We start from the raw sequence: 15,010 nt of genomic DNA, 5'->3' as shown, positions 1-15,010 counted from the left end.
TCTTTGATCAGCCAATCAAAAGACTTTGATGTGCTTTCTGTCTGTCAGTCATTCTGTACGTTCTCATAGTGTAGTATGCAGCCTTGGTATTTTGACGTATTTCCTACTGAAGCGGGAAGTGGGTGTGGGATATCGTCCCATTTAAAAAAAAATAGCCAATAGGCTTTAGTTTACAGCCACACACACATACACCTTTCATGTCAGAACTGTTTACCGGGGAAACTTGAGAAGCGAAAAGCCAGCTTTTCAAAAGACTTGAGAATCTAACGATGATCTAACTGACAACATTAATCCATAAACAGCCCATAAATGCACACAGCACATCGCGGTCCTTGCTGACTACGAGGCTGGAGCCATTGTGCAAGTCCAGTGCAGATTAATGAGAAACAAGACAGTAGAAGATAATATATCCAGTTTTGAATCACAATACACTAGGCATAAAGAATAAAGAACACTTGCTCGAGCTGTACATCCCAAGAAACCTCCGGCTGCACAAAAAATAGGCTATAAATAAACTCCAGCAACTTTCCTTGCGTCCAGCTCCCGTGTTGGTGCATTCCATACAGAAGTGACCATCCTTATGCCCTATTCCCTTTGAAGAAAACACTGTAAGAGCTTCAGATGGTATAACGGTCAGTCAGAACTGACTTTTTAAGTGTTTCTTATAGGAAAATCTGTTTGGAACGACACAACAGCATGGATTGTGCTCCCTTCGAAGTGCCCTGCAAAGGCATGATCAGTGCAAGTTAGAACACAGCCAGACGCTGAAGAGTTGTAGGGGTAGGGTGCTTTCGATTTCTAGAAAGCATTTGATTGGACAAGGTTTTTCTACCTCTAGTGATGTCGTGGATGTTCCTGAGTCTTTTTAGCCAGAAGAGAGAGACTGTAGATTTTAAATGCTTATATCTTCTGAACAAGAATTTTGTCAATGTTTAGAATTACACTACCATATATGACCTTAAAGCTAATAGATATAGACTAAAAGCAGCAAAACTTTAAATTTGACTTCACAGGGTCTTTAAAATGCACACTGTCAGCCTATATGTGGGTCATTCACAAAAAATGTGTTAACATGATTTTAGTGTGATAAAATCAGGGATGTACTGGTATTACAGCGATTATCAGAATACCGGTTTATGCTGCATTAAGTCGTCATGACAACAAAGTTGTAAGTTGTAAGCCTATTGGATATAGCCTAACTTTACACAGATAAGATTAGTAAGCGATTTTATTACACTAACATTGTAAACGTGTACCGTTAATGTCTTGTGAATATATCTGGTAACACTTTCCAATAAGGTTCCATTCGTTAACATTAGTTAGTGCATTAGATATCATGAACTCTCAATGAACAAAATATTTTTACAGTATTTATTAATCTTTGTTAATGTTAGTTCATTAAAATACAATTGTTCATTGTTAGTTCATAGTCCATTAACTAATGTTAACATATACAACTTTTGATTTTAAAAATGTATTACTATATGTTGAAATTAACATTAACCAAGATTAGTAAATGCTGTAAAAGTATTGTTCATTGTTAGTTCATGTTAACTAACGTTGTTAACTAATGTTAACATTGGAAACTTATAGGGGGTCTGGGTAGCTCAGCGAGTATCCAGGGTGTGCTGAGTGACTCCAGCCAGGTCTCCTAAGCAACCAAATTGGCCCGGTTGCTAGGGAGGGTAGAGTCACATGGTTCGTCATGGTTGCAATTAGTGGTTCTCGCTCTCAATGGGGTGCGTGGTAAGTTGTGCGTGGATCGGGGAGGGTAGCATGAGCCTCCGCATGCTGGGAGTCTCCGCAGTGTCATGCACAACAAGCCACGTGATAAGATGCATGGATTGACTGTCAGAAGCGGAGGCAACTGAGACTTGTCCTCCGCCACCCGGATTGAGGTGAGTAACCGTGCCACCATGAGGACCTACTAAGTAGTGGGAATTGGGCATTCCAAATTGGGAGTAAAGGGGATACAACGTTTAAAAATAAATAAATAAAAAACAATGGAACCTTATTGTTAAGTGTGACTTGCCCCATTCACTTCCATTGTAAGTGCCTTACTGTAAACATAATTTTTCCTCATTTTAAACAAGCAAGGGACAATTTGAAATTATTTTTGTGGTAATCAACATAATGCCACTAAGGTTGCCGATTGAGCTTAACTTGTGTTGAAGTTGGAATTCCTCTCTCTAAGATTGCACTGGTTAAGCAAAAACATAATTAACATAAACCTAACATAATACAAACTATTAGCAAATGCATTTAAACATTTTAAAACCATTTTATTTGATTTACAATGAAGAATTAAGAGATAAACAATGGGTTTTCATGTAAACACACTCATATTTGCCAGAACAGCCACTGACTGCAGCTATCTACAGCTCTTAAATCTCCCTAACTATAATTAAGTAATATGAAATATCTTCATGTTTTTTTTTTTGTTTGTTTGTTTGTTTGTTTTTTAATTCTTTCAAAATAAAGCTGATGTGAAGAAAGTCTTGATCTGTGCAGCAATTGCAACAGGACTTTGTTGTGAGAGAAAGCCAGAGGGTTCACTTGTAGTTTCCTTTTCTCCCCTACAGCCCAATCTGACAGATGTAGGCAGGAACTGCTTCAGATGGGAAGCAGGAAGTGTCTGAGACAATAGAGGTTTTGAGGAGTGGTCCCCAGCTGTACGTTTATGGATGAAGAAAAAGGATACAGTCACAAATAAAATTTCCTCATTGCCAAAAGCAAGAGGAAAGCATTTCTACTCGAACAAAAAACAAATCCCTCAATGCTGAAATGTATTAAATATAATGGCTGATCTAGACTTTATAATTAAAAATACTAAATAGAATTTTCCTCAAGAGTGTTTTACTTCAAGAAACACAAATGTCAAATGAGACTTCTGATATCTGTGGAATGTTTTAGAAAGTAAGCCATACATACAAAGAAACAATTACAAAAATAATTTTAAAAATTCAAGACCAAACTTTTTATTTAGAGACAAGGAGAGATTGAGATCGAAAGATTGATCATTAAGCCAATAATACACACACACACACACACACACACAAAGATCAAAGTGTATTAAACAGAACTGTGAGGTCTTTTAACACACACACACACACACACACACACACACACACACACACACAGATCTTTCTCTCAGTATAGGAAAAAAGGTGGACATCTTATATCTGCAAAACTCCACACAGAAAAACTTCACCTCAGAAGCTGGGCTGAAATATTAAAGTGTTATTACAGTACATGCAGAGCCATAACCACTATAGATATTGAGGGGGCCAATATTTAGATTATTGGTTGATCACTATGTCGTTTTCAATGACCGATTCTTACATTTTTACCTTTGGTCCTCCCTAATCTTGAATATTTGGTTACATCCTTGGTAATATAACTATTTGACAGACAGAGATGTGCTTCAAATGTGTTGATGCAAAGTAATTAAATAAACATGTATGATATGCACTAAAGCAAAATATTTGCATGAAACCTTTTTTCAAACAATTTCAGAAAGTGATTTTCCACAAATGTAATACAGAATAATGCCATGTTCAAGAGCCAAAACATTTATTGATAATGTTGTTATGCTGAATGGTTATATCATACACCATAAAACTTAAGGTCGTCAAATTGTTCAGCACATAATATGCAATATGTCCAATACATTCAGACTCTGCCTCAATGTATGGACATAGAGTAGTCTTGAAATGCCAAAATCTCTGCAAAACAATATAATGTTATTTTGTTCAATTCAAGAAAGCAATGTAACATGTACAGAATGAAAGTAATTGAGTCGTCCTCAACAGAGGATGGTACACACTCACTTTCACATCCACACACATACTCTGCCAAGCGCTAACAGATGTAGAACAGCACATAGATTGTCACTATGAGGGATCTTAGGTCTCATCATCATCACCACTGTGGTGCTGGGCCTTCTCCTCACTCACACTGCTCTCGTCGATGTTCTCCAGTGAATCTGCTCTCTGCACCGTCAGGTCGGCCACACTGATGCAGGGCAGTGTGTTCTGCTCTGGGTACCTCCAAGGCTTCAGATTTGGGTCGTGTTTCCGTTTCCACTCTGGGTATTTTAGGCAGGCTTTGTAAATCTTTTTCATGGCCTGTGGATAAAATCGGTATCATTTTTGTATTTTTTATTTTATGTAGTCATCTGTTTACCATAACATGATATCATGCACATTTTGGTCTGCATGATGTACACGTTTGTAACCACCAGATGGCAGCAGAGGAAAACTGAAATTAAGAATTTTACAGCATTTACAGCAGTTAGAAGGTTTCAAGGACTTTTGAGTTCTCACATCAGTAACTTGTAAAGTTAACTGGCCAACTATACTACTATTTGTCCACAAGAATGATTGTGTTCTAAGAATCTCAGAAGGCTGAAAAGTCATTCTTATTTTAATATATTATGTTAATTATTTACAAATTTCATGTAAAAAGTAAATAAGATCTTTCAATGCACTTGATTGTTACCTTTGGTGCCACTAACTGCGAGACTCTATTCACCACCCATTTAGGTAAAGACCCTGAAGAGAAATTAAGAGAAAGCTTTAAAACCACATATATTTGCTCAGAAAATTTAGTGATTTCATCATCTCAACACAACAAATATCACAATTAAGGCATGAATATCCATGCCTTAAAGGAATATTCCGGGTTCAATACAAGTTCATCTGGGTTACAGTGAGGTACTTACAATGGAAGTGAATGGGGGACAAATTTTGAACTTTAAAATACTCACATTTTCAAAAGTATAGCCACAAGACATAAACAATATGCATGTTAACATGATTTTAGTGTGATAAAATCACTTACTAACCTTTTCTGTGTAAAGTTATAGCCAATTTAACAACTTCGTCGATGATTTAATGTCAACAAACCCTAAAACCCTTAAATGACTGTAAAAATTACAATTTAAACAACTTTACAGCTCAAATAATACATGAGTTTTAACAGAAGAATTAATGTGTGTTTCTATAAAATTATACACTACCGGTCAAAAGTTTTGAAACACTTAATTCCCAAAACATTCCACAGATATCAGAAGTCTCATTTGACATTTGTGTTTCTTGAAGTAAAACACTCTTGAGGAAAATTCTATTTAGTATTTTTTTAATTATAAAGTCTAGATCAGCCATTATATTTTATACATTTCAGCATTGAGGGATTTTTTTTTGTTCAAGTAGAAATGCTTTCCTCTTGCTTTTGGCAATGAGGAAAGTTCTTTACTATAATTTTTTTATTCACATTTATAATAAAAGTAAAGTCATCAAAACTATGGAATAACATAAATCAAAACTGTGTTATATTTTAGCATCTTCAAAGTAGTCACCCTTTGCCTAGAATTTGCAGACATGTACTCTTGACATTTTCTCAACCAACTTCTTGAGGTAAAGCAACCCTGGGATGATTTTTAAACAGTATTGAAGGAGTTCCCATCTATGTTGGGCACTTATTGGCTGCTTTTCTTCATTATTTGGTCCAAGTCATCAATTTCAAAATCTTTTTTTTTATTATTACATTTTAGTTTTATAATGAAATAAATTAATATGGTGGCACAATTATATTTTTGTCTACAAAACTAATTTCAAACATTTATGCATACGCCTTCAGATCAAAAGATTTTTAAGATCATGAGAAACATTTCAGTCAAGTGTTTCAAAACTTTTGACCGGTAGCGTAAGCTTTACTTTTCTGCTTTAAACCCTCCAAAAATTGGCCCCATTCACAAGTGCCTCACTGTAGAAAAGGAGGGATGATTTGAAATTAATTTTTGTGGTAATCAACATTATGCCACAAATGCCGTCGATTGAGCTTAACTTGTATTGAACCCGGAATATTACTTTTATGTCTCTTTCCAGTTTTCAACCTGTTCATCCCTGTCTTTAAAGGGATAGTTCACCCCCCCAAAAAAAGGAAAAAAAACTGTCATCATTTATTCACCCTCATGTTGTTCTAAACCCGTATGACTTTCTTTCCTCTATGGAAGATAAAAAGCGATGTTAGGCAGAATGTTCAGTCTGAGTCACCATTCACTTTCACTGTATGGAAAAAAAAAGTGAATGGGGACTGAGGTATCTGTCCCTAACATTCTGCCTAATATCTATATGTGTGTTCCACAGATGAAAGTCATTTTGGCACAAAATGAGGTTGAGTAAATTATGAAAATATTTTCATTTTGGATGAACTATACAATGACTGAAGTTGCACACCATATCCAAAGAGCACAATGATACAAGACTTGTGAAGTGATGAAAAATGTGGGATGTATTGTGGATTTTTTTCCCTTCTTTTTTTGGTATAAGCTGTAATTTTATCTGTGTTTCACTGGAAAAGTCTACTGTACAAGTGCAATAAACTGAACCCCAGAGTCTGTCCCACAGGTCACAAGCAGCTGGTGTATTGCAGCAACGGAAGACATTAATAATCAAAGCCATTGCTCCAAGCATCACGGAAAAGATGACATCAGCATATTCTTAAAATATGTCTTAAGCAGGAGTTTCAAAGTATTCCAAGCTTCCAGGCTCCCCACGCCTCTGAGCACAGGAGTGCAGAAAAGGAAGGGAGAGGGACAGGACCTCAAGACATAACAGCTAAATCATAAAATGCACTTTCAATCTAAACATGCATTTTTTTTGGACATGTTTTTAAAGAATACATCATGATAAGGTTGCACCCCTCTGTTTCAGACTTGGAAATGATGTGGTGTTCTTGTATATATGGCAATAGCTCTACAGGTCTGAAATTGTAAACAATGTTGTGTAAACACTTACAGCATGTTTCTGCAAAACAAACACTCTAGTGTATTTTTCAACCACAAGAAGGAGTGGAAAGCACATGTGAATTCTGTGACCACAGCATACTAATATTTAAGTGAAATATGTGTTATAATATATATTTTGTAACCCTGAATCAGTGGTTGTCAACTGGTTTTGCTTCAGGGCCAATATTTTATATTAGACATCAAGTCGTGACAATATAGTCAAAATAGTTTTCTGAATCTGTATTTAATGTAAACTCTGTCATAATTTATTTAGCCTTGTGTAGTTTTTATTCATGGTTTTCAAGAATGAAGGCAAGGATATCACGCAACCTGTCCATGTTGACCTCTGCCTTATTTGGCTAGCTTCTACCAAGTAACAAATTAATTTGCTGCAAAATACTGTCGAGTTTGATTGGACACAGCATTTGAATTTAAAAAAAGAAAAAGAAAAAAAAGACATGGTTTTCTCCTGCCTTTTAAAAGTTGATGAGCCTATATATTTTGCTGTCCTAACTATGAACTATTATCTGGAAAGTTGCGTTATATTATTTGCATTTAACATTGCATTTTTCCTGCTGTCCGTAACCCTATCAGAACAGACCTTTAACCTATTTTCTGGTTGCAAAGTTGAAAACCACTGATCTAAATGACATTAGCAATGGAAATGAGAAATGTTCACCTCGTGGGTCCACTTGTGTTAAGTAATAGAGGGTACAGCAATTTGCTCCATTGGATTGGATCAAGTATCCGGTGAGTAACGACACAGCTCTGACATAATCCTTCTTTGGTGGGTATTTCTGAAAAATATCAACACTGAGAATTATGTTTCCTAGGAATTAATGTTTCAGTTTGTCAGAACGCATAAAACATAATCTGTAAAATGACATTAGCAGTCTGAAAATGACTTTCTCCAAGTAGCTGTAAATCTGTTACAGCAGAGGTGAACATGTAAGTGTGACAAATTTTTCCATGGAGAAAACGAAGACAAAAAGCCGTTGATGCTGGACATGTAATTATTCATTACAGCATGGGGATTCAACCACCTGACTGCTTACTTGATACCTCTGTCAGACTTGTGCCACTGCTCTGGCATCTTCTTTCAAGTGACTAAAGACCTGGAAAGCTGACCTACATACCAGCTGACACACTGCACAGGACTATATTGCTGGTTAAGCAGAGCACCTACAGACCTTACAGTTCAGACCAAACACAGACATACCGGGTGTTTGACAGAGTAGTTGATTATCAGATAGTCATTGCCAAGAGGAAGCCATGACCGCATAGTGACAAAGTCTCTGTTCTTCAATGGACTTGGACATTTCCCTGTAAATAAAAAAGATTTAGAGTGCTGTTAACCATGAAAGGCACCAATGACTTAAGTCATGTTTTCAACCCTGTGATCATCCATTTTATATGACCTTATCTGTTCTCGTAAGATAACTTAAAACAGCATTTTATACTAGTTACCCATTATAATATGCATTATGTACCATCACAAATATTCTTAAAAATGCTGCAAAATCTTATATGTCTTATTTGTTCTTTGCTATTACATTATGTTTCTTAAAGGGATAGTTCACCCATAAATGAAAATTATGTCATTATTTACTCACCCTCATGTTGATCCATGACTTTCTTTCTTCCTTGGAACACAAAAGCAGATTTAAGGTAGTATGTTAGTCCTAGTCACCATTCACTTTATATGCATCTTCCAGGCTGTCACTCAAACTAGAACCTCCTTTTGTGTTCCACGGAAGAAAGAACATCATGCAGGTTTGGAACAACATGAAGGTGAGTAAATTAAAATGACTATACCTTTGATATGTTCTCTAATCACTCATGATTTTTTGCAAGTGATACTTTCTATTTCTGTCTCCATTCTTCTGTCTCTTTAACCCTTAAACAAATATCTAGGGTCTTTAGAGACCTGGGGTCTCATTTCAACCCCTGCACCTCATCCATTTTTTTAGAGTTGTGCCCACACCTATTTAGTACTTCTTAATCTTTCTCTTATAAATCATGTAACACACACACCAAAAAAAAAAAGCCAAAATTGCAACATTTTTTATTTAATATAATGGTTTAAGTGCCAAAAGTGTATTGGGTCATTAGAGACCCTAGGTATGCTCAACTCACCACACGCCCCACCGAGAACGAACCACATTATAGTGATCACGAGGAGGTTACCCCATGTGACTCTACCCTCCCTAGCAACCGGGCCAATTTGGTTGCTTATGAGACCTGGCTGGAGTCACTCAGCATGCCCCGGGATTCGAACTAGCGAACTCCAGGGGTGGTAGCCAGATTCTTTACCGCTGAGCTACCCAGGCCCCCTGTCTGGGTTTTTTTGCACTTCCATAAATTATATTTTTTTATGACTATTTCATATCTATATAAGTTTACTATTAGAGGATTTCTATTTCTTTGTTAATTACAATAATTTTTTTTACTATTTTTATACAAATAAATATTATATCACATTGATTTTCTGTGCAACAATGGTGAACTATCTGTATCCCATATGTGTGTACATATATATACTATACATGCCATTTCTTACTCAAGGTGGCGCTGTTGTGTCAGTGATTGACTTGATTTACATTTGACATTGCTATTTAATGAAGAAACAACATGGAAGTAAACTATAGCAAGTACAACACATGAACAGTATGATATGACTATTGACATTTGGGTGTACTTTTGAAATTATGTAGGTTGCGCATCTATTTAGACTCAATAAGTGCCTGATAAAATACTTATGTGTAGCTTTTGTGTAGCTTATGTGTATCTTATCTGTAGATTTTGTGTTATTTGTAGCTCAATATGTGTTTGACAGTCAGTTGCATCTCATGAAATTTCAGTAATGAATTGTGTTCTAGATTTGTCCTGATTTGTTGCATTACCTCTTTGATATATGACAAATAAAACATAAAAATATATCAAAATATATTTTATATTATTTTGTTATTTTCTGATTGTCTGGAAAATAATTTGACACTATCTGGGCATTTTGTAAATCCATTTATATATATATATATATATATATATATATATATATATATATATATATATACACACTACCAGTCAAAATTTTTAAAACACTTACTCATTCTTTATTATAATTTTTTTTCACATTTTAGAATAATAGTCATCAAAACTATGGAATAACATAAATGGAACTATGGAAATTACGTTGTGACTAAACAAAATCCAAAATAAATCAAAACTGTGTTATATTTTAGCATCTTCAAAGTAGTCACCCTTTGCCTAGAATGTGCAGACATGTACTCTTGACATTTTCTCAACCAGCTTCTTGAGGTATCACCCTGGGATGATTTTTAAACAGTACTGAAGGAGTTCTCATCTATGTTGAGCACTTATTGGCTGCTTTTCTTTATTATTTGGTCCAAATCATCAATTTCAAAAACTTTTTTTTTTAATTAAATTTTAGTTTTATAATGAAATAAATTAATATGTTGGCACAATTATATTTTTGTCTACAAAACTAATTTCAAACATTTAGGCATACGCCTTCAGATCAAAAGATTTTTAAGATCATGAGAAACATTTCAGTCAAGTGTTTCAAAACTTTTAACCGGTAGTGTGTGTGTGTATATATGTGTGTGTGTGTGTGTGTGTGTATATATATATATATATATATATATATATATATATATACTGTATGTGCCAGGTCTCTAAAGACCTGAATATGTAAGTGTGTTTGGTGAAATTCCCATGCATTTAAGGGTTAAATGGCTCTCTTCCATGTCTCTTTATAAATTATTGCTAATATCCATATACAGTAAATCACAGAGCATGTATGAGAGTCATTAGACCATATATCAGCCCAACTGATTTTCATTCTTGCAGTTAAACTGCAGATATTGTCCTCTATCATCAAATGTACTGCAACTGCCAACAGCAAACTTCCTCTTTATAGTAAAGCCAAAAGTGGGCTTTAGAAAAAGAGTGTATTGGTGTGCTGTTCCAGGGACACAGTGGAAATAACAGCTCAGTAAAGAAAGAGAAACAAAGTGTGACTCACAAGAATAATATCCTACATCTGCATTAACTGTCAGCCTTCCAATATCAAAAGTGTCAATCATGTTGGAGTCCCATTTTTTCCGGTAGCTTGTGTCATGCAAGACATCGTAGAGTGTCTCTGCTGTCACATCCTTGCAAACTACTCTCATCTAAGAGAAAACAAAAACAGACAAAATGTTATTCTAGCCTTAAGAGTTTTTCATCACAGTAGAATAGTTTTTTTTTCCCATAGTGATGGATCTGCTGTACTTTCCCCTGGTGCTGTGATAAAGTACTGATGACAGAATTTAAATGAAGCCTGTCACTGGACAGATGAAAAATGAAACCATTTCACTTTGCTAACAAAAGCCATCTCCCATTTACACAGATCCATTCTAATCTTTAAAAGCCCTGCCTTCTGCATGACTCAGTTATGTCAAGTTACATTGAGTTAAAAGTTTACACAGCAAACAGTGAATGTAAAAGGAGTCTCGGTCCAGTTATAAATACAGTTGATCTTTTAATTTAAACGTGTCTGTCTCCATTTGTATTCCAAGCTCACATGTAGCACGTGTTGAGTGAAACCTGTGTTTTTTTCCACTTATACTGTCGCTACCTTATCCTTTAACTCTAGCTGGGTAAGGTTGGAGGGTCAGGTAAGCACGAATACATCAAATGCAATGTGATCAGATATTGTATGGCTCCACGATGCAAGTAACCGTGTAACCCAATCAACTCTACCAGGCATCATTTAATAATTTATTCACAACCCCAGCCTGATCAGTCCCTCCTTATTTCCATTTGGTTCTTTGGAACAAGTTTAATTTTGTCTCTATGAATGGAATGTCGTCAAAGCCTACAAAACTCAATTATTCATGAAAAGAATGCATCAGTGCCCCAGAGAGCTGCATGAATTATTAAGGAAGGTCTTTTATCTTCTTTAATTTTTGTTACAGTAAAAAGGGTCTAAATAATTTCCCCATACCTGCAAGAAAAATTGCTGAAATGGCCCTCATCCTTGAGACCTCAATCTGGGACAACTTTTGGCCATTGTCAGAGAGGTCAACTGAAGTGCTCTTTCAAAAAATAAGAAGAAGAAAAAAAGGCCAAACTCAAACGCGAGCCAGCAGGAGGGGCTCAGGTTTCCTCATCTGAGCTTGCTGTTACCATGGTTTTCTGCTTTTAATTTTTCAGCACATCACATGGGTGCAGTCTGTCCCTGAGAAACCAGTCTTTCATCTCAGAGACTGTGGATTGTGAAGCAGTCAGGCCTGGCCGGCTTCACTGTGCGCTGAGTTTTCCCAGGGCAAATGGCCCATAACCATATCCCTGTTTGTTTCTGTAGGATTTTCTCTAAAAGGGTCTGGAGTCTTTGAGGAAAAGCTTCTGTTCAGGAGCTTGTAAGACACAGTTTACACCCAGTCCAGCTATAGTAGATCAACAATCTCTGCTTTTTTTATGTACAGTGCATCCTTAGTTTGCACCAGGTCCAGAGTGGGACCTTGCCATTAAAACATACCAGTGTGTAGGTGGCTCTTATGCAAATTAAAGGCTGCTGGTAATGTTATTTTATTCTAAAGAATTTGGCCTAGTGGTACACTGCTACACTGGATGGACAATATGTGACCTGCTCAACAAGCTATTTGTATCTATAATCCTTGATTAATGTGCAAAAGGTTTGTACATAATCTTTCTTTCACGTACATTTGATAGAAAATGGATGTGATTAGCATTTGCAGTAAGAAGTCCAAAATAATTACCTTGAACCAGGCATAGTATAGGATGTATTGGTACAGTATACCAGTATTGGTATACTTGATAAAAAAAACAAGTTCTTTTGCAACAATATATTAATATCGACTAATTGAAATACAAGTCTAATGTCTCTGTACCAAAGGAACCAAGAGGTGCTTTGAGTGATAGTTTTATCAGAGTGCATTGCTGGCTTGACTTCATTTCATTATTGTGTTTGTATGATTACATAGGTTTTAATAATATAGGTGCATGAGCACTTAAGTTCTTAATCTGTATGCCAAAAAATACATATGATAATGGACATGTTACTAGTTTTAGTGCGGAGTTGTTTCCCAAAATGTAAAGGCAAATAATATATGTATTATAATATGTATTCTAGATTGTAAAGCACTATTACGAGTTTATAAGTGTGGAAATTGCTCCATATGACAGCATTCTGTTTACTTCTCTACTGAAAATACCAAACAAACAGCCAAAAACCAGCCTAAGCTAATTGGCTGGTCTTAAAGGAATATTCTGGGTTCAATACAAGTTAACTCAATCAGCAGCATTTGTGGCATAATATTGATTACCACAAAAAATATTTTTAACTTGCCCCTCATTTTCTTAAAAAAAAAAGAAAAGAAAAGAAAAACAAAAAAACTGAGGTTACAGTAAGGCACTTACAATGGAAGTGAATGGGGCCAAACAGTAAATGTTAAAATACTCACTATTTCAAAACAATAGCCACAAGACAAAAAATATGCGTGTTAACATGATTTTAGTGTGATAAAATTGCTTACTAACCTTTTCTGTGTAAAGTTAAAACCAGTTTTTCAACATGTCGATGTAATGTCAACAAACCCTAAAATTACTGTAGAAACTTTTATTTAAATGACTTTACAGCTCAAATAATACACAAGTTTTAACAGAAGAATTCATGTAAGTGCTTTTATAAAATTATAAGCTTTACACTTCTGCCTTTAAACCCTCCAAAAATTGGCCCCATTGACTTCCATTTTAAGGGCCTTGCTGTAACTTTGATTTTTGAATTTTTTAAAGAAAAGGAGGGACACGTTGAAATAGTTTTTTGTGGTACCAACATTATGCCACAAAAGCTGTCGATTGATCTTAACTTGAATTGAACCCGGAATATTCCTTTAACTGGTTTGAGCTGGTCACCCAGTCTGTTCAGCTAAAAAGGTGCCCAAAAACACTCTACAACCAGCCAACTGGCCAGCCTGACCACATTGGGCGACCAGCTAAATAAGACCAGTCAACCAGAAGCCTCCTTTTTTCTCAGCATTGTTAGTAGTAAAGAAAGAATCAAAACACAATTCTATGTATTGACAATGGCCATACAAATTCACTGATGATCTGTGCTATCGAAAATATACAGTACCTAAGTTGGTCGTGGGCTATATTTGTAACGCTAAACCCATCGCGTTAAAGCAAAGAGTTTAAACTAACTAGTTTACTTGTTCTCGTAATTATGTGCGTCTATTGATTCGCATTGCAGCGGCGCACTTGCCTTGAGTTTCTGTACAGTTTTGCTCTCCTCGTCTCGACACCACACAGTCACTCCTCCTTTACTATAACGGGCGACCCAGCCATCCTGACTTTCACATTGATCTCGGAAAGATAAGAAATCGGTGTCGTCCGGTATCTGGACTGGCATCTTGCCTCCCGGTGCTGTGGATCAAACTGGTTGGCAGGAGAGTAAAGCTGGACGCTCCCTCTCATAGGTCACGATCCACTCGTTTTTGATGCTGTTGCTGTTGATTTCTCCTTTGGTTTGAAATACTGACGAGTTCAAAAGACTGTTAATAGTGCAGTCTAACTCCTTTACTTACAGTAACTGGACAGGAAATGTGAATTCTGCCTAAAGGTATCTAATGTAACATGGAGCAGGTGTATTTCAGCAGCATCCCCCTCTTTTCAGTCCTGTATCACTCCTGAGAGAGGGCATTATATAAGTAAGGCATCACGTTACTGACATGTCGTTTTTCAGGTGGAGCAGTCTACAGGGGCTCATTTAGTCAGAATGACTGATGATCCGCGGATCAGGTGTCATGTTTGACCATTCAAAGGATTTATTTTCCGTGACTGTTTTGTTTAACCTGTGCAGGTGTGTAGCCCGAATCCAGCATCTACTGTTTCGTGGCAAGTGTCTGGTCTTATGGGCCGTCACACCGAACGGGTATTTGTGTCCGTCCATACTGTTTTTCAGTTGTTGTCTTGCTGTTTTTTCAGCGTCTCGCAAATTAGCGCCGTGTCAAATTAAAAAGGACTTCGGGTCCATTCACACTGAACTCGTTTTTTCAATAGAGCGCAACAGTCTCGTTCCGGAATTAAAAATCCCATTTTTTTCCATAGACTAATTGATTTTCAACAGTAACTTGTAAACTTTTAAAGACCGTGAGCTCTGAGGTTGTTCATCGATAGTATATGCTTTCATTGAAG

The 15,010-nt window shown here is 36.2% G+C and overlaps 1 protein-coding gene across 2 annotated transcripts; it reads right to left on the bottom strand.

The window, feature by feature from the left end:
* Positions 1-2,997: 2,997 nt before the first annotated feature.
* LOC127412956 (START domain-containing protein 10-like) lies at positions 2,998-14,490 on the bottom strand. Of its 2 annotated transcripts, none has more exons than XM_051649692.1 (6): positions 14,079-14,490; positions 10,836-10,983; positions 8,010-8,113; positions 7,470-7,587; positions 4,501-4,553; positions 2,998-4,127 (listed from the first exon to the last, which is right to left on the bottom strand). In XM_051649692.1, the coding sequence occupies exons 1-6, from the start codon at positions 14,223-14,225 to the stop codon at positions 3,906-3,908; spliced, it is 792 nt and encodes a 263-aa protein (XP_051505652.1). In that variant the 5' UTR covers positions 14,226-14,490; the 3' UTR covers positions 2,998-3,905. The 2 variants fall into 2 exon arrangements, with proteins under 2 accessions (XP_051505652.1, XP_051505653.1); XM_051649693.1 differs by lacking the exon at positions 14,079-14,490 and adding an exon at positions 11,799-11,885.
* Positions 14,491-15,010: the final 520 nt, after the last annotated feature.

Source organism: Myxocyprinus asiaticus, chromosome 22 (assembly GCF_019703515.2).
Source record: "Myxocyprinus asiaticus isolate MX2 ecotype Aquarium Trade chromosome 22, UBuf_Myxa_2, whole genome shotgun sequence".
Lineage (NCBI taxonomy): Eukaryota > Metazoa > Chordata > Actinopteri > Cypriniformes > Catostomidae > Myxocyprinus > Myxocyprinus asiaticus.
The sequence above is the reverse complement of the archived record's forward strand: the minus strand, read 5'-3'. Positions and strand labels throughout refer to the sequence as shown.

What these genes read in the sequence shown, in the direction of transcription:
- LOC127412956 (XM_051649692.1), bottom strand. Translation starts at nt 14,225, where the DNA reads ATGCCAGTCCAGATACCGGACGACACCGATTTCTTATCTTTCCGAGAT. An exon ending in AAACTGTACAGAAACTCAAG is followed by an intron (nt 10,984 to 14,078) that starts GCAAGTGCGCCG and finishes GTTTTCTCTTAG; the next exon opens with ATGAGAGTAGTTTGCAAGGA. An exon ending in AACACAAGTGGACCCACGAG is followed by an intron (nt 4,554 to 7,469) that starts GTGAACATTTCT and finishes ATTTCTCTTCAG; the next exon opens with GGTCTTTACCTAAATGGGTG.